The sequence below is a fragment of the Ascaphus truei genome, chromosome 8, assembly GCF_040206685.1.
Source record: "Ascaphus truei isolate aAscTru1 chromosome 8, aAscTru1.hap1, whole genome shotgun sequence".
Taxonomy (NCBI): domain Eukaryota; kingdom Metazoa; phylum Chordata; class Amphibia; order Anura; family Ascaphidae; genus Ascaphus; species Ascaphus truei.
In genome coordinates, this window is record NC_134490.1 from 55,745,271 (window position 1) to 55,768,632 (window position 23,362).

General features: G+C 43.5%; 1 protein-coding gene across 1 annotated transcript; it reads left to right on the plus strand.

Annotated features, from left to right (window-relative positions):
* Nucleotides 1-375: 375 nt before the first annotated feature.
* Nucleotides 376-18,993, plus strand: ACADSB (acyl-CoA dehydrogenase short/branched chain). Its single transcript, XM_075612149.1, has 11 exons — nt 376-909; nt 3,707-3,869; nt 4,780-4,880; nt 5,100-5,306; nt 6,013-6,183; nt 8,248-8,373; nt 8,638-8,730; nt 9,164-9,253; nt 9,483-9,620; nt 10,716-10,815; nt 17,674-18,993. Exons 1-11 carry the CDS (start codon nt 880-882, stop codon nt 17,742-17,744), a joined length of 1,290 nt encoding a protein of 429 aa, XP_075468264.1. The 5' UTR covers nt 376-879; the 3' UTR covers nt 17,745-18,993.
* Nucleotides 18,994-23,362: the final 4,369 nt, after the last annotated feature.

Sequence of the window (23,362 nt, forward strand, 5' to 3'; positions counted from 1 at the left end):
TGTGCTATTTGCAAACCTTGTGTCACTTGGTTTTCCATGTTTTGCAAATTAAATAACGTGTTGGTTGTTTTCAATCCAGAAGCATCTGTTGTTCTTGGGGAAAGATATGTCACTCCTATTCCTAAGCATGAGATACTGCACTGCACAATGAATTATTAGGCAATACCTAAAGTTGCATGAGGGCAGTGTGTGGGCTTTGTTATCTGGAGCCTTGTTGCTTCTCTCAATGGAGTAATAATAATAATAATAATAATTACTTGTATTCATACACTAGTTATAGGGAGAGAATGACCAGATATCTTTCTTTGTGGGAAAAGGGGGTTTAAACAATATCCGTGTAGTTAGAGACTTGAGTTTCAATCAGTTGCAGATTAAAAAAAAAAGAAAAACATCATAATTTAATTTTTTGATTTCTTCACAAACACATTATTTGATGAGGTTCTTGACAGCCAATTGGTTGTAACTAATTAATACAAACTGACACATAACAACACATCCCAGCTGCCTTTATGTCTGTCTTTTTTCGTAACTGCCTTGTATTACCACTGCACGACATAACCAATAACTCCCCTCATCAAAATGACCTGCTGGTAACGCCATTTTACTACACCCAGCATAATAGCAGGTTTTTTTTACATTTTTCTTATTAATCTATTACTTCGTATCATTTCTGCTAACGATGCTCCATTAATGGTTTACTTAAGTAAACAACCTCATGCCATGTCCTATAATAACGCCACGTTCTTGTATTCCCACTACTTCCGTTCCTGATTGGGTGGAGTAACATGGCAACTGTTCTGGATCGAGGTTGGAGACGCAAACCTTAATCTCATTTCCGGTCACTGCTCTCGCTAGATAAAGAGAAACCCTGCATCTCCCATGGCTGGTGTTCTATGTGGTAGAGTGAAGGTGAGTAGGATGAGGCCTGACAGCGAGGGCACATGGGCGTTAGGTTGGGGTTGGGGTTGGGGTTGGGGTTGGGGTTGGGGTTGGGGTTGGGGTTGGGGTTGGGGGGAATAATAACAACCATCCCACAGTTACCAAGTTTTAATGACCCCAAAAACTGGTCTCTGTGCACCATATAATAACACAGTACTGCAGGGAATGTGGGACATGTCCTATTGCTATTATTACATTCAATTGTGTATCTTATTTAAGCAGTTAAAACGAAAGATAATTATTTAAGCAGTTAAAATCATTCCATTTAGGAACAAGTAGAGAACTGAGAGGAGGACAGACGGATTCTCTCTCTCTTTCTTTTTTTGTTTTCGTGATTTGTACTTTGTTCAATGTAAGTTTTACGATATAATATTGTTACCTCATTGGAAGTCAATTATATGTTGCTGTATGATGGTAAACTTCAATAAAAATCTGAGTTATAAAAAAAAAAGATGCATTAAAACAGAAATGTATTATTATTTTATTTTTTTTACTCATGTTTTATTTGTTTGAATTGGAGGAGGTGAGGTCTCTCAGTATAAATGCTGCAAAAGTAAAAGTACCTGCAGCCCTGATAAACAGTTATAACACCAATTAAGGTCAAATGGAAAGCAGTTTAATGCAAAGAGAGAATACATCGGATTAAGCAGAGCAGCTATGTGAGATTTTTTTTTTTGGGGGGGGGGGGGGGTGCGGCGCTTACAGACGCCCTGCGTTCTTCCCCAAAGCATCTAAATGAAATGCCGGGGGACCTCACCCCAGCAATGTGATGTCAAAGGTCATGTGACATCACGTTGTCCGCGGCGTTATTTAGTGCTTGAGACAAGGTAAGTGGGGACGTGAGCAGTGGGTGAGAGTGTGCAGGGCAAAAATGTGTGCACCCCTGAAGCAGAACATGGTAAACAGGGTATTGTCCAAAGGCAACTGACTACTCGGACAAATACTCCCCCAGAGAGGGGTATACCCAGGAGGACTGGGAAATGGGACCAAGGGGACAAAAACACTAATCTACATAGTATAAAACCTGTAAACAACACAAAGTGCAAACAAAATGCTACACAAGGCAAAATCACAAAGGAAAAACAGTCTAAAGACAAGGGGGGCGGCTACGCCTCAGGCACTTAGCCCTTCTTGGCCCATTTCCACAAAAACGTGGTACAGGGTGTCCTCGGTTATACAACGGAATCCGTTCTGGACGTAGCGTTAGATAGTGAAACCGTTGTAAAGTGAGTCCCATGTTAATCCGTGGCGGTGAGCGTTGGATAACACATTCAGGAGTTGTATAACTTATTCCGGCGTCGAAAAACGGCCTATAGGGTTGCATTGTAAAGCGTTGGATATGCCACTCATTGTAAAGTGAAAAGTTGGATAGTGAGGACTACCTGTACAGTACTTCAAGAGGTAAAAAGAGTCCCGTAGCTATAATGCAATATAAGAATACACTCTGTAAAAAGGTAATGCAGGAAAGATCCAAAGGTCATCTCATCAGCTGCTCTGCATTGGATCACATTACTATCCAGCATATAAAATAGTATGGTGATGCAATGCAGATGAGATGACCTTTGAATCTTTCCTGCATTACCTGTACATTGAAGCTACAGGACTCTCTTTGCCTCTTGAAGGGAAGTACCACATTTTTGTGAGAACTGGCCAAGGGCTAAGTGCCCAAGACTTAGCCGCCCCCTTGACTTTGGACTGTGTTTTTTTTATTTTATTTTTCCCCCCTTTTATTTATTTTTTTTTGTTTTGTGATTTTGCCTTCTGGCATTATGTAGCACTCTTTTGCACTTTGTGTTGTTTACATGTTTTGTAATATCTAGATGAGTGTGTTTCTTGGCCTTTTCCCCAGTCCTCCTGGGGAAGTATTTGTCTGGGTATTTGCCTTCTGACAATACCCTGTTTAGCATGCTCTGCTTAATCAGATTTATTCTCTCTTTGCTTTAAACTGCTTTCTGTTTGACCTTAATAAGCAGCTGCTTATGAATGCTGCAGTACTCTTTCTTTTTTTTAACTTTATATCTGGCGTTGGTTTAGGGAGACCCTCAGACCTGCGTGCACAACTTTTTATTTTCTATATATGTATATTAGTAGTGCTGACTGACTCTAGATTTAGTATTACTACTGTCTTTACACCATGGGGCTTCCTGGTTCAGGAGATACTGTATTCACCTCCAATATCCCAGTATTTTGGGGATCTTAAAATGGCTTGGACGCACCTGATGAGACAATTGGTTGTAGCAACCTATGAAGTTATGTTTAATAGTTGGCTAACAGGCGGGCAGCTGCCCAATCTCATATTTGAAAAAGGTAAAAGACCTAAATAATACAATTTCTCCAGAAACCAAGGATCACCTGGCTTATTACTTTCTTCCTCCGAGTTAGATTTTTAGTATTTTTTTTTCCCAAGCATTATTGCAGTTTTATTCGTTTTTGTTCCGGGACAACACCATATATTTTAAGATGCGAGTCCACCAAGAAAGGAAGAGGAGACTGTTGAAGTCATAAAGATTATGGTGCTCCAAGATTTAATATTTTACGCAATATAGGTGGGTAACGTCTGCTTATTGCAACAAAAATGTTCAACGTAACTTTACAGGTGACAGGACAACAAGTGAGATAATTCAGTAATTTCCTGAATTTTCTAATAATTCAATGCATTATGAAAGGAAAAGGTTACCCAGGTTCCCGTCCCATCATACTTTTTTATGTGCAGTGTATAAATCGCTGGGTATTTCAGTGCTCACCTAACTCTCTTGCCTTTGCTCAGATGCTGGGAAGATGGATCCCGCGGTGTTTGGCCACTACTCAAGCCCTGCCGCTTAGATGCAAATCTTCCAAAGTGGATGCACTGGTCCAGCCCCCCAGAGAAGGCATGGTGTATGCTCCGCTGGAGACCTTCACAGAGGAGGAGATCATGATGAAAGACATGGGTAAGAAGCGAATGCCCCACACTATAAGATGCACAGGTTTTTCACACGGTTCTTTTCTCAATGTAAGACGCACAGCTCTCTCTCTTCCCCCACATTGCGACGCACGGCTCTCTCTCTCCCCCACATTGCGACGCACAGCTCTCTCTCTTCCCCACATTGCGACGCACAGCTCTCTCTCTTCCCCCACATTGCGACGCACAGCTCTCTCTCTCTTCCCCCACATTGCTACGCACAGCTCTCTCTCTCTTCCCCCACATTGCGACGCACAGCTCTCTCTCCCCCCACATTGCTACAGAACAGCTCTCTCTCTTCCCCACATTGCGACGCACTACTCTCTCTCTTCCCCACAATGCGACGCACAGCTCTCTCTCTCTTCCCCCACAATGTGTCTCTCTCTCTCTCTTTCTCTTTCTCTTTCTCTTCCCCCACATTGCGACGCACATCCCCGCTATCTTAATCTGCTTTCCGTGTATATATATATATATATATATATATATATATATATATATATATATATATATATATATATATATATATATATATATATATATATATATATATATATATATATATATATATATATAAAATGACTGCTGTCTCACTGCTTTTTGTTTTTCAGGATATTTTCTTTAGATGACATGTTTATATGGAGTTAGTATGAACAAGATGGTGTATTTGCACGAGGGTTCTTATTTAAACTCCGTGACCAAGGTGTCCATGCTAAACAATGTTCCTAAACAATTGGCTTAAAACAATCCTTTCCTGCACCAGATCTCTCATTCCACGCGAATAAAGCCTGGCAATAGCACAGTGCTGTTCCTGTGTATACATGGTATGGCGGAGCTCTGCTATACTTCTATCACAAGAAAACACCAACCACTGTCCTATGTTTTGTCTTCCTCGTCCACAGTCCAAAAATTTGCACAGGAGCGGATCGCCCCACTGGTAAAAAGCATGGACGCCAACTCGAAAATGGAGGACTCTGTGATCCAGGGGCTGTTTGAGCTTGGGGTCTGTATTGCTGGCTATATGATCTGTGTGAGAAGGCAGAGTATTGTTAAAGTAAAACCTCAGCACATTCTTCATCAAAATGCAGTGAACAATGAATATTATTTAACTTTAACGGTTTAGTACACATTGCCTTCTGCTGAATGCTCTCATGTTCGTGTGAGACGGGGTTTGTGCAAGTAGTCGCATAGACTTGTGTTGTCTGCCTTCTCTCCCCTTCAGCTCATGGGCATAGAGGTGGATCAGCAATATGGGGGCACTGGTGCTTCTTTCTTTTCCTCCATTCTGGTGATTGAGGAACTGGCGAAGGTAGACCCATCTGTGTCCGTTCTGTGTGACATCCAGAACACGCTCATCAACGCCTTGTTCCATCGCTTGGGGACGGAGGCACAGAAGGAAACTTATCTCCCTCGGCTGTGTAGAGACATGGTGAGGGCTCGCTAGCGCATAGTAATCCCGTCCTGCATCAGTTGCTGTTGTCCAAACACCAAGCCACCCTCAAAACAAACCTCAACATACAGACACTATTCTCCCTTAAAGAAGCAATCCAAGTGGGAGCATTTTTTTTTTTTTTAAAGATAGGATTGAAGCAGGTAGTCTCTGGAGCTGAAGCTCCTTAATTTCAACCCCGGGGACCCCCTGATTGTTGACATACAGACCTCCATGGGGGGTGCTGGTAACCGCTCTGCTAATAGGAATCGTGTAATGGCCGCTTTTCAAAACTCCCACACCCGACAGGCCAGTAGGATGCCGTGAGGTCATCACCCGGTGTCGCTTCCTATTGGCCCACGTGGCACAAGCTTTTAAAAACAGAGCGATACCGGCACCCCCTTCAGAGGTAAGTATCTCGGCAAAGCAGTTGGTCCTCGGAACTGAAATGAATGGAATTCAGCTCCGGAGTCCGCCTGCTTCAATCCTACATTTTAGCTTCTCCATTTGTTAATATATGTACCTTAAACACAGACTTTAAATCGATCCTACAAACCCAGCCTTATAGATTGTGAATATCAATAGATCGTAGTGTAGCATTACGCCACCCTTGCCTCTCTCCTGCCTTGCTATATACCCTACTAGTTTTGTACGAATTTCTCCATATACAAAGCTCCGAAACATACCCTACTTCTGCCTAACCCAGGTGGGCAGTTTCTGCCTGTCTGAGGCAGAGTCCGGCAGCGACGCTTTCTCGCTGAGGACGAGCGCGGAGAAGCAGAAGGATTATTACGTCATCAACGGCTCCAAGATGTGGATCAGTAACTCCGAGCAGGCTGGAGTGTTCCTTGTGATGGCAAACGCAGACGCCTCCGCGGTGAGTTAAGCCCTTCTCTTGTTCCTCTCTAATACCAGGGGGCTTCCGTCAGCCTGATGTGTGGCTGCTGCTTCCCAGATACGTATGTCCATTTGTTAAAGGTTTTTATGATCTTTAGAGACCCATCGTAACAGTTCTTCATAGATTTAGAATCCAATATATAAAAAAAGCTTTCAAAATATCAATTTGGCTTCATTGTTGTATTGTGGTTTATTTGAAAGTAAAGACGTGTTTTAAAGGAGCTGTGGTACAGGAAATTAACAGCTTAAAATTAACCGCTTAAAATTAACATCTTAAAATGGGAAAATCCTCTTCTCTCTTTTTTTTTTTTTTTTTTAATAAACTAATGCCATATTTAATGGTTGTGTTTTTAACAGCTCAGATGTTCAGTTTAATTTTGAAGGCAAATTTATTTACCTTTCATTTATTTAATCACAATACATGACATTGTTCACCAGAGCATGTAAATACACCAAGCCAGTAGATCTAATTTGTACCCTTACTAGTTACATACACATGTATGCAGGACTAATTATAATTCTATTTACTAAAACAAAATTATTTTGTGTAACACTTGGAAATCCATCTGGCAGACACACAGACCAACTCCAATATTTTGACAATGACGCAAAATGAAAATGTAATTTCTAGAGAAATATTATATGTTACAAAATGCACCATTTACTCTAATATTGTTTTGGTGTCCATTCTTCAATTATCCTTAATTTGTTTTATATAAAGTTGCATAACAAAAATGTAAGCTCGGTAAAACCAAATCACATACAATACTAACACAGAGGAAAGAAACAGATGTCTTCCTGGAGGTTGGAAGTGACCATTCAATACATTAAATAACTAAAATTGGAGACATATTTTTATTTTATTTTATGTACTGATCATCCTGTGGTTGCTACAGCAACCATTTGGAAAGTCCCATCCACTTTCTCTCGTGAAACAAGCTCCGACATGCACCTTTTTTGATCTCTGCCCTGTGGCAACTAAGTATCGCAAACAGATCAGGTGCTGTGTTCCAAATAGCAGACTATTAGGCTGTGATTATAGTGATGGTGTGCGCACTGCGCTCCTCCGGAACAAATGTATGTACCCTCATGATGCCGCCCATAGTGCGTGCGACCAATTCTGGAGAAGACGAAGAATTTTGTCTTGACCGCGCGACGGCCGGGTCACGTCCTCGGCTCAGCCAATGAGGGCGAACCGCTCGCGTGCTGTCACAGCCACGCCTCCCTGTCGCCGCGGACCTAAGTGGCGGTGTCAGGTGCGCGGCAGGTCGCGCGCGCAGCCACTTTACACACAGCCTTACTTTAGAAGCTGTAACAACATGTTACACTTAGTAATATTATGTTTCATATCAGCTGCCGCATTTCACTGACTGTAGCACAAAGTTAGACGGCCATTTAGTTAGGCACACAATCAGGATTTGTACAGAATTAGAACAGGTGCACCAAACGATTGCCATCTTGGGTAAGAATGTAGAATTTATACATTGTCACATGCTTTACATATAACAATAACGAAGAAATGAAAGGGGAGGGAAGTAGTATTGTTGCTTTAACCAAACTTTTCTTAAGATGGCTTTATCTTGGCGCTGGCAGTGCATTTAGATGTTTGAAAGAGGTCAACCAAACAAAATGCATATAATACGTTGAATAGTTCCCTAGCGCTGAACAGGAAGTCTGCTTACATCGTCTGCATCAGCAAAGGAAACTACTTTTAAAGGTTTTTGTAAATTTAAATGATTAACAGATTTTATAAGTTCCACAAACAGCGGTTTTGATGTTGGTACATAAGCCAGCTGCTAAATATTTATCTTAGAAATTGTATAATGTGCATTTAATCAGCAGAATTGTTTTCAAATGAAGAATCTGGCACACATCTTGTACCCTTAATGACAATGCTGAGGAATACTAGCAGATGTCTCCTTGTGAGGGAAAGGGTGGGGTGATTGTGTTGGTATTAAGTACACACTAGTGGGTTTCATATCCAGCCTTAGAAGCCACACATTGTGCTTCAGGTTTAACTAACTTGCTTTCTTTTAAATATCAGGGATACAAGGGCATCACGTGTTTCATCGTCCCCAAGGAAACTGAAGGGTTTCGCATAGGCAAGAAGGAGGATAAGCTGGGACTGAGAGCATCTTCCACTTGCTCCCTGTCCTTTGAGAATGTCAAGGTATGGAAGTGTTCACAGCTGAGATGTGGTGAACCAGGGAAACTACTTGTAGAGCTGGCTGGCATGGCTCACATGCATTATGTATGGAAGGCGCTGGATCCAAAGTTTGCTTATCTGTAGAGTTGAGCCTTCTTTGAGCGTGGGAGGTTCATTGGTTGTGTAATACACAGATAAACTGGCCCATCTTTAAAACGAGGAGGCCCTTGTGCTGTTGCCTTAGAGTTGCAGCAGTGTACAGTACTCAGTTTGCATTTTCTCCTGCAGGTCCCAGAGTCCAGTGTATTGGGACAGGTGGGACATGGCTATAAATATGCCATAGGAATGCTGAACGAGGGACGGATTGGGATCTCTGCACAGGTGAAGGGAACACTATGCACTTAAATATGCTTTTGCTGTCTATGACCTAAACCACACTGCTGGATTAACTTAATGAGTTAATTTTTTTTCTTCTCATTTCGTTTTAATATACGTAGTGCTATAGGGTAACACGGATACAACAGAACCCAAACCTATAAAGCTGATTAATCTATTTCTTGAAATGTATGGGGATACATTGTGTATGGCAAAGCCTCAAGGAACTGGCACCGATACCTTGTTTTTTAAAGCTCCCCCTTCCAAAGTCAGTGCGTTTACCACAAGTCTATCCCTTCTGCCATCATTTAATATTGTACCTCCTCCTGTCATTTCTGCAATGTATTAGCATAGGAATGTTTTATCCGAGCCCTTTGCTTTCACCTTGATTCTTCCCCTCTGACATCGCTCAGCACACATCTCCTTTGCTTGATTGCAGATGTTGGGCTTGGCCCAGGGGTGTTTTGATCAGACTATTCCATACACCAAGCAGAGGATGCAGTTTGGGAAGAGGATTTTTGATTTTCAGGTGTGTATTAACACAAGGAACCTTACAGACACTCGCAACACAGCTTGCAGTCTCATTTGAAAACACACTGTATGCAAAACCCTACATTCGTGTACATACCTTGCTGGCAGTGTGTTGTACTTTATGCATACACTTGGCAGTATTTAGTGTACTGTATTTATTGATTACAGGACTGGTTGTGTATATTTTTCTCAGACCATTTCTTACCCCGCCCTTCTTCTTTCTGTAGAGTATGCAGCATCAGATCTCACAAGTGGCTACCCAGCTGGAAGCTACACGACTGTTAACTTACAATGCGGCCAGGCTGCAAGAAGCAGGAAGACCCTTTAAAAAGGAAGCGTGCATGGCCAAATACTTCTCCTCGGAGGTAACGGGGGCATATTGGGCATTCCTACATTCTATTCAATGACCAAGCAGACTTTGGGGCAAAGGGCTTGGCGTTGAGTGGGAAGACGGAGACCTTAGCACAGTAACTCGGAGATGGGTTATTGCTGTGAAACTTGTGCTTTTGGTGTGAGTAAGTGAAGAGCCTTTGTGACCTTTATACTGGTTAGATTAGGATGAATCATTGGTGTCAATTGGTGAATTAGATAGAAGTAGCCATATTCGTGCAGAATAAATGAGTATTTTAGAATTAGGTGATAACCTTTTTTTTATTTGGATTAGCAGTTGATTATTATCGGACAAATTTGCAAGAGTTCTTCTCTCCATCAGATCAAGCAATACTGATGTACTAAATATTCCATGAGTTTAACACCGATGTAAAATCCAAGAGAATCTAAAGCAGACGAGGTAGAGTGAGCGAGAATGGCAGAGGGAATGGTAAATAAACACAGGGAAATAAATGGATGAAAGGGATACTGAGAAATGTAAAGCATGTAGGACCAAGCATCCATATGCAGTGTCCAGGGGTGCTCCATGGGGGGAGGGGGGCTCAGTCAGAGATGAGCCACTGATTGGGCCGCCTGTGCTGAAGCGGGGATATCCTGAAAACCTGAACTGTTGGTGGCCCTTGAGGATTGGAGTTGGCCACCCCTGCATTTCATCACATTCTGGTAGTGTGTAAGATACCCCAGATCCCTCAATTAGTGAGAAGTCTGAAAAGTTTTAACACTTGTTTGCAGGTTTGTATTACTGAGGAACACTTATTGTACCACCCTGATAATGTGACATTTTTGTGCATAAGGTACAAGCTGTAGAGCTCAGTGTCAACCTATTTTATAAGTATAGGTTTTCTATAAACAAAAGAGAGCGGTTTAGGGAACTCAAAGCTGTTGGATAAGTAAGAGATACTTTCAGTATAAATATCAACTAGTAGTTAATCTGATCATGGCACTAAAGTGTGAGCAAATCGCCTGACCACAATGCACAGCACTTCTCTTTCTAGTTACCATATTATTATTACATTAGGCCCAAATCCAACTACTCGTGCTATTCGCCTGGCTGTGCTTGTTCTCTATAGGTAGCCTCGCTGACCACCAGTAAATGTATAGAATGGATGGGCGGAGTCGGATTCACCAAAGATTACCCGATTGAAAAATACTATAGAGATGCCAAGATCGGTAAGAAATGGTGCTTTACCTGTAGCTGGATGTATTGGGAGTTGGTGCAGTATGGGTGCATCCAAAGTAGAAATTGGAGGGTTTCTGGAGTGTGGATTTACGGTGATAAAGATATTGATGGGGTGGTTGGGGGGGGGAGTGGTCTTGTAACAAAAAAATATATATTTTAACTATAAAAAAAAAACCACTCCATGCTTAACCTGCGAATTAGGCGCCGGTAGCTTTCTCTCCTCGGCTACCAGGGTTAACAATATGTCTGCAGTTCAGAGCGCTCTGGGCCAATAGGAAGCCATGACGTCATTGGTGCGGCTTCCTATTGGCCCATGTAACACTGCCTCCCTTAACGAGGAAAAAAAAATCAAATATGTGGAAATTATAAAATTAATTATAAAATCTGTGAAATTATAAATTCCATTCAATTGCCGCCACTGCATATAAACCCAAAATGTTAGAAGATAATACCCTGATACATAAAGAAAATAATTCCAAGAATAAAATTTTTAAAAGAAATGCGTACGGTGCAGTAAATACAAAGCCGCCAAAGGGCCTAAGCATTAAAGTGCAATACCATTTTACATGCATCAGTGATATTGTGTAAACTTGTATCGGTGAGCACAGGTAAGTCAATCTCCACTACAGGCCCCTTCAGCAGTAATTATTTCGTCCCATAATCATGTGTATCTTGTGTCGTTATGTAAACAAAATCTTAAGTTAAGGTGGGTGCAAAAATTGCCAAACCCTCCACTGTACAGAATACAGCAAATACAAATCTCACTTGTGAGCACATTCACACGTCTGACAGGTCTGCATCCCTGCTTTTTGACAGTATGCTCTTTTGCATGTCATTTCCCAGAATCCCTGGCTGCAGTGGAAGCGCTGTATGTATTGTATGTCTTTATTTGTATAGCACCATTAATGTACATAGCGCTTCACAGCAGTAATACATGTGGTAATCAAATAAATAACAGATCATGGGAATGAGTGCTTTAGACATTAAGGAAGAGGAGTCCCTGCTCCGAGGAGCTTACAGTCTAATTGGTAGGTAGGGAGAACGTACAGAGACAGTAGGAGGGAGTTCTGGTAAGTGCATCTGCAGGGGGCCAAGCTTTATGTATCATGTGTTCAGAATATCCACAGATCTATTCATATGCGTCTTTAAGCAAGTGTGTCTTAAGGTGGGTCTTAAAGGTGGATAGAGAGGGTGGTAGTCGGGTACTGAGGGGAAGGGCATTCCAGAGGTGAGGGGCAGTCAGTGAAAAAGGTTTAAGGCGGGAGAGGGCTTTAGATACAAAGGGGGTAGAAAGAAGACATCCTTGAGAAGAACGCAAGAGTCTGGATGGTGCATAACGAGAAATTAGGGCTGAGATGTAAGGAGGGGCAGAAGAGTGTAAAGCTTTAAAAGTGAGGAGAAGAATGGAGTGTGAGATGCGGGATTTGATCGGAAGCCAGGACAGGGATTTCATGAGGGGAGATGCTGAGACAGATCTAGGAAAGAGTGGAGTGATTCTGGCAGCAGCGTTTAGGATAGATTGTAAGGGAGACAGGTGAGAGGCAGGAAGGCCGGACAGCAGGAGGTTACAGTAATCAAGACGGGAGAGAATGAGGGCCTGAGTCAGAGTTTTAGCAGTCGAGCAACAGAGGAAAGGACGTATCTTTGTTATATTGCGGAGGAAAAAGCGACAGGTTTTAGAAATGTTTTGAATGTGAGGGGCGAATGTGAGAGGAGTCGAGTGTGACCCCAAGGCAGCGTGCTTGGGCTACTGGTTGAATGATCGTAGTTCCAACAGTAATGTGGAAGGAGGTAGTAGGGCCAGGTTTGGGAGGAAGTATGAGGAGCTCTGTTTTAGCCATGTTGAGTTTAAGGCGGCGGAGGGCCATCCAGGATGATATAGCAGAGAGACATTCAGAAACTTTGGTTTGTACAGCAGGTGTAAGGTCAGGTGTTGAGAAATATATTTGTGTGTCGTCAGCATAGAGGTGATAATTAAACCCAAAAGATGTTATTAGGTCACCTAGAGAGAGTGTGTACAGAGAAAAGAGAAGGGGTCCCAGGACAGATCCCTGGGGTACCCCCACAGAGAGATCAATAGAGGAGGAGCAGGAGGTGTTAGCAGAAGAGACACTGAAAGTACGATGGGAGAGGTAGGATGAGATCCAGGATAGAGCTTTGTTCCGAATGCCAAGAGTATGGAGAATGTGAAGGAGAAGAGGGTGGTCCACGGTGTCAAATGCTGCAGAGAGGTCGAGTAATATGAGCAGAGTGTAATGACCTCTGTCTTTGGCAGCATGGAGGTCGTCAGTTATTTTAGTGAGGACTGTTCCCGTGGAGTGAGCAGTGCGGAAGCCAGATTGTAGAGGGTCTAGGAGAGAAGCGAGAGAATACAAGACGTTCAAGGAGTTTAGAGGCAAAAGGCAGGAGGGAGACAGGTCGATAGTTAGAAAGACAGGTAGGGTCAAGCTTGCTGTTTTTGAGTAATGGTATGACTGTTGCATGTTTGAAGGAGGATGGAAAGGTTCCAGAGCAGAGGGAGGAGTTAAAAATGTGTGTGAGCGTAGGGATTATAGAAGGAGCAAGAGGTTGTAGGAGATGGGAGGGAATGAGGGCAAGTGGTAGAGGGAGAAGAGGAGATCAACAGCGACACATCCTCCTCTAAGACAGTGGAAAAAGAGTCAAGGAAGGCAGGAGGAGAGTTAGGAAGAGGTGTAGAATGGGAGGATGGGAGGAAGAAACAGAGGGGATGTTCTGACGTATGGATTCCACCTTTTCCTTAAAATAGTCAGCAAAGTCCTGAGCAGAGATGGAAGAAGGAGAAGCCGCTGAGGGTGGTTTGAGTAGAGTATCAAAGACAGAGAACAGTCGGCGTGGGTTAGACTTGTGCATGTTGATTAGTGAAGAAAAGTAGGCTTGTTTAGCTTGCGAGAGGGCAGAGTTGAAACAGGATAGCATAAATTTGTAGTGACGCAAGTCTGCGAGAGTATGAGATTTCCTCCAGAGGCGTTCAGAGGAACGAGTGGAGGAACGCAGCATGCGCGTCTGGGAATTTAACCAGGGTCTAGGGTTAAAAGGGCGAGTGCGGCAGAGAGAAAGCGGGGCATGTAGATCAAGAGAGGAGGACAAGGCAGAGTTGTAGTTCCTGACCAGGTTGTCAGGGTCTGTAGCAGAGCTTAGAGAGGAGAGGGAGGAGTGTAACGTGGACTCAGTCAGGTAAGTGAATAGAGTGCAGGTTTCTGCAGAACCGGGTGGTAGATGGAGGTGGAGAAGCGAGATAGAGAGAATGAGGTGATGGTCAGAGAGAGGAAAAGGGGAAATGGAAAAATCAGAGAGAGAGAAGTTTTTAGTGAAAACCAGGTCTAAGTAGTGGCCATCCTTGTGGGTGCTGGCTGCAGTCCACTGTTGCAGGCCAAAAGAAGAGGTTAGAGAAAGAAAGCGGGAGGCCCAAGGGAGAGAGGGGTCATCAATGTGGCAATTGAAGTCCCCAAGGAGAAGAACAGGGGAGTCTGAGGAGAGAAAGAGAGAGCCAGGATTCAAAGTGAGAGAGAAAGGCAGAGGGGGGATGAGTAGAGGTAGGTGGGCGATAGATGACAGCCACGTGGACAGGGAGAGGAGAGAAGATCTGGACAGTGTGAACCTCAAAGGAGGGAAAAGCAAGAGAGGGGGGAATAGGAAGAGTTCGGTAACGGCAGAGAGAGGAGAGCAGGAGCCCCACACCTCCACCCCTGCCATCAGGGCGCGGAGTGTGGGAGAAAGAAAGGCAGCTTCCAGAGCAGAGTCAGACTGAGTGAGCCAGGTCTCAGTTATAGCAAAGAGAAGCAGGGAGTGAGAGAGAAAGAAGTCATGCACAGAGAGGAACTTGTTAGAGAGGGAGCGAGCATTCCAAAGGGCACAGGAGAAAGGGAGAGAGGAGGGAGGGTGGCATGGAATGGGTATGAGGTTGGAGGGGTTTACACCAGCAGGAGTAGAAGTTGCATGTGGAAGGCGAGGACGAGAGCAAGTAGAAATAAGGCAGGGACCAGGATTGGGAGAGATATCCCCAGAAGCATGGAAAGAAAGAGAATGTGTGAGGATGATTTGTAGGGGTGTGTTTTAGTGCAGGATGTGTAGCTGTGTGGTGTCAGAGGACGCAGGTAAGAAAGGAGTTCATGTGAACTGAGAAGTGGGGCAGAAAGGAGAGATGGAGATATATGAATAGAGTTAGAAACATAAGGAGACTGGTGGAAGGAAGTGCATAATTTGAAAATAAGTGAGGTTGCAGCAAATATAAAAAATAAAGGCGGCATCACAGCAATAGTTGAGTGTTGAGATGTGCAGTCTTAGATAGATATCCTCTTTTCCAACGTAGATCAAAAGCAGGAATCAGAAGCAGTAGGTGATGTCCACTTTTCCACTTCTTTTTGAACTTCCTTTTTAAACTTCATATTCTACTTGAAACATTTCTACTTAAAAGCATATCTGCTTACATGCATGGCTGCAAGCAGCAGTGGCTGTTATGAGTTTACTTATATACTTTTAGAAAGTCTCCTGGTTGGCACAACAAACTTAATTAGCACATGTGGGGGTAGTTAAAGCAAATGGTTTTTTTAAGGTGGGTGTTGTCTTGCACAAGTGTGAAAGCTGAATTAAATTAAGACAGTAGGGGGATGATTTACAGACAGACAATTGGAATATGTTTTTACCTAAATAGAACTAAATACACAGCAGGGGAGGATATCAGGATAGACAGACAATTGGAATATGCTAAGATAATGGAGAAAAGCAGGGTTGCAGACCTGTCTGGGACATGTGAATGTGATGACAGAGAAGGAGAAATGAAATGCAGAACATGATTTAACAGTTTCTCATGCATATGTAGATATTTGTTATTTAGTCAGTCGTGTTTATTTTCCACTGCAAATCTGTAATCACTTTAGAAAATTGGCCTTCATTCCACATTTGTATCGGTCTCGGTCATACTATTTTAAGCATCCACACTACTCAAGGTGTATTTATTTGTCTTGCCACTGGGGGTGGATGGAGCTTATTATTACTGTGAAAATAGCGTGTCTTTGTGGTGTCCCGCCTGTTGGCTAATCAAGTTCACATACGTGCACAATGTGAAGAGCCTTCGATATCTGCTCAAAGTAGATGGAACACTGTATACTGCCGATTTGGAGATCAATTAATTCCTGGCTGGCATAGGCTGTAATCGCCATCTTTATTGTCATTGGTGTTGCCATATCCATCAGTTATGAAGTGTTGTCAGAATCACACTGGTGACTGCGTTAAGCATAACTTTCATCACACACGCCTGGAGTGAAGTTGTTGTTGTTGTCACTGCAAACAGGGCCGGATTACCCATTAAGCACATGCCCCATTGGTGCACGTAATTAACTGGTGCTGTGCTACCTGCACAGGGCTGACTTCTGGGCGGGCCCAACTTCAAGTGGGGGTGGTGTTCAAGTGAAGACCCAGCCCGCCACATAAGGGTAGAGGCCGGCTGGGCCTTCACTTGAGCACCACCCCCGCGCACTGGAAGTTGGGCCAAGCTAGTGGATCAGCGTTTGCACTGGAGGCCTCCTCACAACAAGGGAGGTAAGAGTGTGTATTGGGGGAGGGGGTTATTGTGTGAAAGGGGGCTTTTGTATGTATGTGGGGGTTCTCTTGCCTTCTCTGGAGCGACTCTCCTCCTGCAGCGTCAAATTATCATGGCAACCCGACAGATTACACCGCAACATCACATGGCGCCATGTTGCCATTACGATATGTGCGAGGAATGTCAAAGTCTTGGTGCTTAGGGGCCACAGAGGGTCTTAATCTAGCTCTGACAGCAAAGTTCTTAGCTTCTCCGAGCTCCTGCATAACCTGCATCTCCGATACAGACAGGCGGTTTCATCCCACCCAAAACCTGGGCTTCCGGGATTGCACTCACCGATTCTGGTGCTGTGTATTTTAGGCATCTCGCAACTGAAGGCAGCCTGGCAAAACATTAAACTCAATCCAAGTGTACAAATAGACACAACACTAAATCTCTAATGCATACAGTGCCGGGGCCGATAATGTGGAATGCATGACGGTTTTCTGATGCTGACATCTACCGAGGAAAATGTAAATCATCGACTAGCTAAACAATGTGCATTTTTCTACAAACGCATCAGGGGGGAAAAAACGGGTTCTCCATTTGTATCGCATTTTTATGCATCATTGGAAAAAGACTCACTAATTTATCAGATGGGACGTGTAAACACATTAATATAGGAGCATGACCAAGATTGTGTCAATCTAATAAGTATGACTGAATGGTCTGTGGGCCTGTAGCTCCAGTGCTCCCTGCTACATGCATCAGTGATGGTGTCAACTTGGCTTTTGAAATGATATTGCACTTTAATAGAAACTTTTCTTTTGAAGCATTTGCATTTTGGCTCCTACTCCAGTTTGTATTTTGACTGCGCCTTTTTTTTTTTTTATATATATATTTTTTTTTTTCTGGGGATTAAGTATTTTCTATATGTAGAGGTAACATTACCTTTTTGGGGTTTTTATATGCATATGTGGCAATTTAATTAAACTTACTTTTTAATGTATTTTGATATTTTATTTTATTTTCTCATTAAGGGAAGGGGTGAGTGCTCATTCTTCTGTTATTTTGGGGTTGGTAGGGTGATGTCTGGGAGCTATTGAAAAAAGGATGGCATGGTCACCACAATGTGCTCTTATACCATTTGGAGATGTACGGTGTAGAGGAGAGTTATTGGGGACTGTATCTGGATTTAGTGTGTGGAAGTGTTGGGAGCACTGATTTGTGTATGGGTTTTGATTAGTAAGGCTCCAAAGTGTTGATGAATGTTCCTGGCTGTGTTTTAAAGTAATATGTTGTGTTCTAGGTACTATCTATGAGGGAACATCCAACATCCAGCTGAGCACCATTGCCAAGTTCATTGACCAAGAGTACTGAGCTGAACCAGCCTCACCATCCACCACCGCTCTCTGCACTTGCTGGAATCAGGGACAAGCTATTTACGATGAGAAGTCTCTCCTTCCCATAATCTACATTTCTGCAGCATTTCTAGTCTTTTTAGGCAAAATCAAAAACATGATCTATCACTAACCCCCCACCTCAGCCAAAAAATCGCCTCAGGAATCAGGTTCACATAGGCTTCTTCTTTCCTCCCTCCTCCCAATCTGCCAATTGCAACAATACTGTTGAATGTGCTGTCAATCAATGAATAATTGCTGTTTTAGTCTTCTGAGGACTTCCCGTGAACAGAGAGGAAAGCAAACGTATCATTATGTAATAGCTTTGTTAATCATTTTGCAGTTTCTACGGCTACAATATTCCTGCAGTCCAGCACCCATATCGGTGTTGCACACAAGCATGGTTTTGCGCTCCCTCACAAACGGCTAATTTCTGCACTTGGTCAATGGTCACAATCCTCACAGCGAAACATTATATTCTTTAAGAAAAGCTGATTTTCTTTTACAAAATCCGAATGGTGACAGAAGGTATACATAGAGCCGATTTAAAAAAAAAAAAAAAAAGCATTAAGGTTAGACCGATTTTTTTTTTTTTTTTTTTAGAAAGGAAAGGTATACAGGGATATACCAAATAAATGAAACCGAAGGATTATTGCCATTACTGGGGTTGGGAAAGAATTTATTTTTCTTTCTCTGGATCAATAGAAATACAAATATTGAATGAGGATCCCAGTTGACTAAATTTTAACATAGGTTGAACTTGTCTTTTCAACCTCGCCTATGTAACGCAGGGTAGGAATGGACTAGAATTCGGTACAATGCGGGATATATGTTTAGAAAAAAACTAATCAGAATGAGCTAACCCTCACATAGACATGTACAACCACAAGAAGCCGCCCAAAACAGTCAAACGTTGAGCCTACATAAAAGTAGCATGTATTTATTGTCAAATACAGTACAAAATTAAAGTGAAGTCCTTTGGTTAATCCTTATATAGGATGTTTTGGACATAACTTTGGGGCAGAACAATATCCTGGAGCAACTTGCTAAGGCACCTTATTGTTACATAATACACACCCCTCCCCCTTGTGTATTAAAAATGAGTGGATATAAAAACAGAATTTCTTGCTGTTGGTAAATGACAGTAAATATGTGACTGTGTCTACGTTTTGTATATAGTAGAAGCTGTACCTTTTCAAAGCAAAATAAAAGGAAATAATCTTGCACAACGTGACTTTGCTACACTTTGAACAATATGAGGATGGGGAATCTTATACGTCCCCATGGGGATGTCAACCAATGGGTTGTCTGTTTTGTACAGCTGGGCTTAATAGAAACATTCTGATCTGCAGTCGGAACTTTCGTAAGTAGGTTCAATTATGGTACGTGTGTCCAGGAAGTAATGCACTAAAATGTCCTGGGATGGAAACTTCTATACTGGGACAATGACTGTGAAAACAGGGTTAGTGTCTTTTCTCCTTAATTGAAACCATTTCTCTTCAATATTTAGTTTACATTCATATTGTGGGAGCCATGGGGTATTACACAGTAAGAAGATAACACTTTAAGGAGATAGGCTTTTATACACCGTGTTCCTTAAGGGAGAGGGAAGTGTCAGCTAATCTCTCATGTTACAGGTTTTACAGTGATCTGGAAAATGCTCTACTTGCTACTAAAAACAAAATACACCCAATGATAGCAACTTTGGAATAATGGACTGAGAAGGGTCCAGAGAGTCCAGTGATTGTGTATGAATGTTAATTAGTTGTCAGCCTTTTGTCACTAATTTTAAAAGACACGGAGTGCTCATTTGCATGGCATTTCCCAGAATCCCTGGCTGCAATGGAAGCATTGTATGCCAAGAGATAATGGTGAAAAGCAGGGTCGCAGACCTGTCAGAGAGGTGTCACGGGAGAGCAGAACTTGTCCACGGGATCAAGCGCCATACAGAACACTGAGCTCAAATAAAGGGAGTTTATTCTGTCCGGAGCCAGCAGACGCAGCACAAAGTCCAAACATAGCTATATTCACAACTTCCATAACCATACAGGGGGTATTTTAGTAATCTTATGTGCCTGGTGCCACTGAAATGACTTCCCCACACCTGTGGGGTTTCTGGGACTCCAGGCAGCGCTGCTTGCAATTTGTAGGCAAGCAAGTTTAAATCTCCCTCGCAATAGAAGGCGGCTTCGGGTGTCGGGCACAACCTCAGAGCACACCGTTTAGTCCGTCCGCACGCTAGGATCAGCAAGGTCTGTGGAATCGAGATCGTCCGCCCCTTTTCTAGATTCCCGTATCCATGGAAATCATGGAGGATGGGTGGTGACCAATCCCAACGCGGATGCTGTGTGTGGGGCCAATCACAATGCGAAGGCTTGCCTGTCTTGGCCAATCTGGGGGGTGGGGGGAGAGGCCGAGGCAAGGATGGTAGGAATTACAAAGCAGCCAAAGAGAACAGCGCCTGCCTGCCCATGTTCTGAATGGCGGTTTACTATCTCTGGATGAGATAGGTGCCTCCATTTGTCTGGTGCAGACAATGGCTCTGCTTATCGGACCAACGCCCCCAGATAGGAGGCCAGCCAATCCCCACTCTCCTTTGTCCTCAACCCCGTCGTGTAACCAGCTAAACCCGGATCCCTGGGTGTGTAGGATGGGTGAGTGTATTACCAGCCTAGTATGCCCAGGGAACAAAGAAATACAATTTCACAAGCGTAGATACATTTTACATGTAATACAGGTTCACATATATACATTGTCACAGCTTAGTTTGACCAGATGAGCCATGATAAGATGCATATATAGGGCAACCCTGTATATTCAGACGGTGGGCAATGGCCGGACGTCACCTTTAGTATAAGAGCCTCATTGCCCCTATCATCACAAGCGATATTTGTATTTACTAGAAGACATTACAAACTGGATCTACATGTGGAGTATCTATTTTGTCACAACCTCACAAAGAGAGCGTTTGGATTATTTCCCAATATCTGCACTGCTATATAAAGAATTAGTAGGGAAATAGAAAATGTTTATCACAAATTTTACTTTTCTTCTGTAATGCCCTTCCAACCCCCTACCCCCACCCTCCCCCGGACCTGAGGGATAGGGTGTACAGGGAAAAATGGAGGGATATAAACAGTCTCTGTGGCTTGGACAGGGTTTAGACCTGCTCAAGTGGGTGTAGTAGCTCAGCGGTTACCTTGTTAATCTCGGGGGTTGATGGTGAGTTCGTGCCAGCTTGTAAAACTAATAATTAATAGAGTTAATAATAGAAAAGGGCGCCAGGAACTTTATAACGTATCTTTATTAGAATACAAAAAGGCATGTCAACAGAACAGGTTTTCTTAGTATGGGAACTCTGGATTTCAGCCTCCGTATGCTAGTGCTCACCTTCCCCTAGAGCTTTTTTGCCTACCCAGGACTAATCAGGGGATTGAACCCTGAACCTCCTGGCTTAGACCCCTCTAGTAACCTAGATAGGGAACCACCTCTACTGTAGGCTAGTCTTGCTGATTCCTTGGTTCCTAAGGCCCCACTAACACTGGGAACTTGCCCTAGACTGGAAAACAATCAAAGGGATGCTGTTTCTTTACCTGCCCCACATGGCTAGGACAGCCTGGAGACCTCCCTGGGAGTAGTTGGAGTCCGGGGACTTGATGTTATGGGTTATGGAGATCTTGCATCCCCCTGGAGGTCTGAGAAACAAAAGGGTGGGTCCCCACCTTTATACTTAGTGAGTGGATAATTCTCTGCCCCAGTAACTGGTCAGAATAGATGTAGCCACTGGGCATCTCCTAAACATGTGACCCTCCAGTACCTTTCATAGAACCACAGGGCCAAACATGTGCCTAAGAGTGCAACAATTTGGAAACATATAAGGGACTTACTTTAATGTCTAGCCTTGTGAGGACTGTTTAACCCTGGCACTGCCTGCAGCTACCAGGGCTGACATACAAAGGCTAAAGCCCCTCTGCACTCGCCAGCGCGCTCACCTTGCGTCCTGGCGGTGCGTGCAAGGCGCGTCACCGCGATCTGCAGGTTCCTTATTTCGGCGCGGGGGGCGTGGCCAAAACTAGCCGGGCATGCGCGGCCTTGACGGGGAGGGGGCGTGGCCGAAACAGTCCAGGTGGGCTCGGTATTAATAGGCTGCTTGAGACTTTTTACTTGTGTAATGACGGACACATAACAAAACCACGTTAGCAGGAATATAAACTAGTGGAATTAAAACAATCTGGTTGAAAGATAAAGTGCAACTTATCTTCTATGGCATGTATGTAAGACGTTTTGTGGATGCTTTAACTATTAATCCTGCCCACAGAGTTTAGACATCCTCTGATTGGTTCCCTGGCGCACCACGAGACGCGTCGCCGCTCGGGAACACAATCCTGTTGCATCCCCTGCTGGCTGACGCGTCACAGTGCGCAGCGAGCGAGGGAGCGAGGAGGGACTGGGGCCGACTAGGGAGGGGGTAAGGGGCTGGTGAGTGGCGCGCGTGCCGCCGGATGCAGCGGGACCTCAGCCTAAGGGAAGTTTTGCAGGGGGCTACACTTCTACAGCAGTACAGCAAATACAATATCCCTTTGTGTGAGCACTTGTCAAAGGAAATCTTTCCGTTTCAACTGTCCCTTTCTCACTTGTTTAAACCCAACGGCAGAGGGGATTATACAGTTTGGGATTGTGCAGGAGGATTTGACAGCCGGTTGGATTGTACTTTTAAAAAAGGGCGTTAAATAAAGCAAAACAAGTTAATCTTCCCTTGTCCCTCTAGTTGATTCAGGTTCTCTCTTTGTGCTTGTGGTTTCCTTTGTGTTGGTGGAGCACAGACGAGTAGCCAAAATAAGTTAATAAAATATATATCTATAGTACAATAATAAACAATAAAAATACGTGACAAAGTCCCAGTCTGTGCACATGGGGTCAAATGGAAACACGCTTTGGTAAGTGTCTTGTAGCTATTCTACCAAATGTCAGTGGGACATGATACTGGCTTAATATATTATGATCTACATGCCACGCTATGTGTTACTGTCTTTATTTGCGTGAGCTGTGGAAATCGTCACACCAGGGAGGATTTTAAAGCGAGAAACTTCTGACTACTGACACTTACCCAAGCGAGTCTACGTTTGACCCCATGTACGTGCGTAAACTGGGACTTTCCCCAGATTTTTATTCTGTATTATTGTACTTCACTACAGTATAGATATGTTGTACTTATTTTGGGAGCTTTTCTGCGCTCCACCAAAAAAAACCACATCTGCTAAAGAAGGCAACACAGTCGATACTCGGGTTGTATTAAATGTTCTGGGTGTCACTATCTGCTTTGTCGGGGTGCTCAACTCCAGTCCTCAATCCTCCCCAACAGGTCAGGTTTTCAGGATATCCCAGCTTCAGCACAGGTAGCTCAATCAGAGGCTCAGTCAAAGACTGAGCCACCTGTGCTGAAGCAGGGACTGATTGAGGCACCTGTGCTGAAGCTGGGATATCTTGAAACCCTGACCGGTTGTGGAGGCTTGAGGACTGGAGTTGAGCCCCCCTGTGCTATATCACTACTATGTTACTGTTTTATTATCACATAATCCCTTTGGGGATCATATTTAT

What these genes read in the sequence shown, in the direction of transcription:
- ACADSB (XM_075612149.1), top strand. Translation starts at nt 880, where the DNA reads ATGGCTGGTGTTCTATGTGGTAGAGTGAAG. An exon ending in CCAAATACTTCTCCTCGGAG is followed by an intron (nt 9,621 to 10,715) that starts GTAACGGGGGCA and finishes TGTTCTCTATAG; the next exon opens with GTAGCCTCGCTGACCACCAG. An exon ending in CTATAGAGATGCCAAGATCG is followed by an intron (nt 10,816 to 17,673) that starts GTAAGAAATGGT and finishes GTTGTGTTCTAG; the next exon opens with GTACTATCTATGAGGGAACA.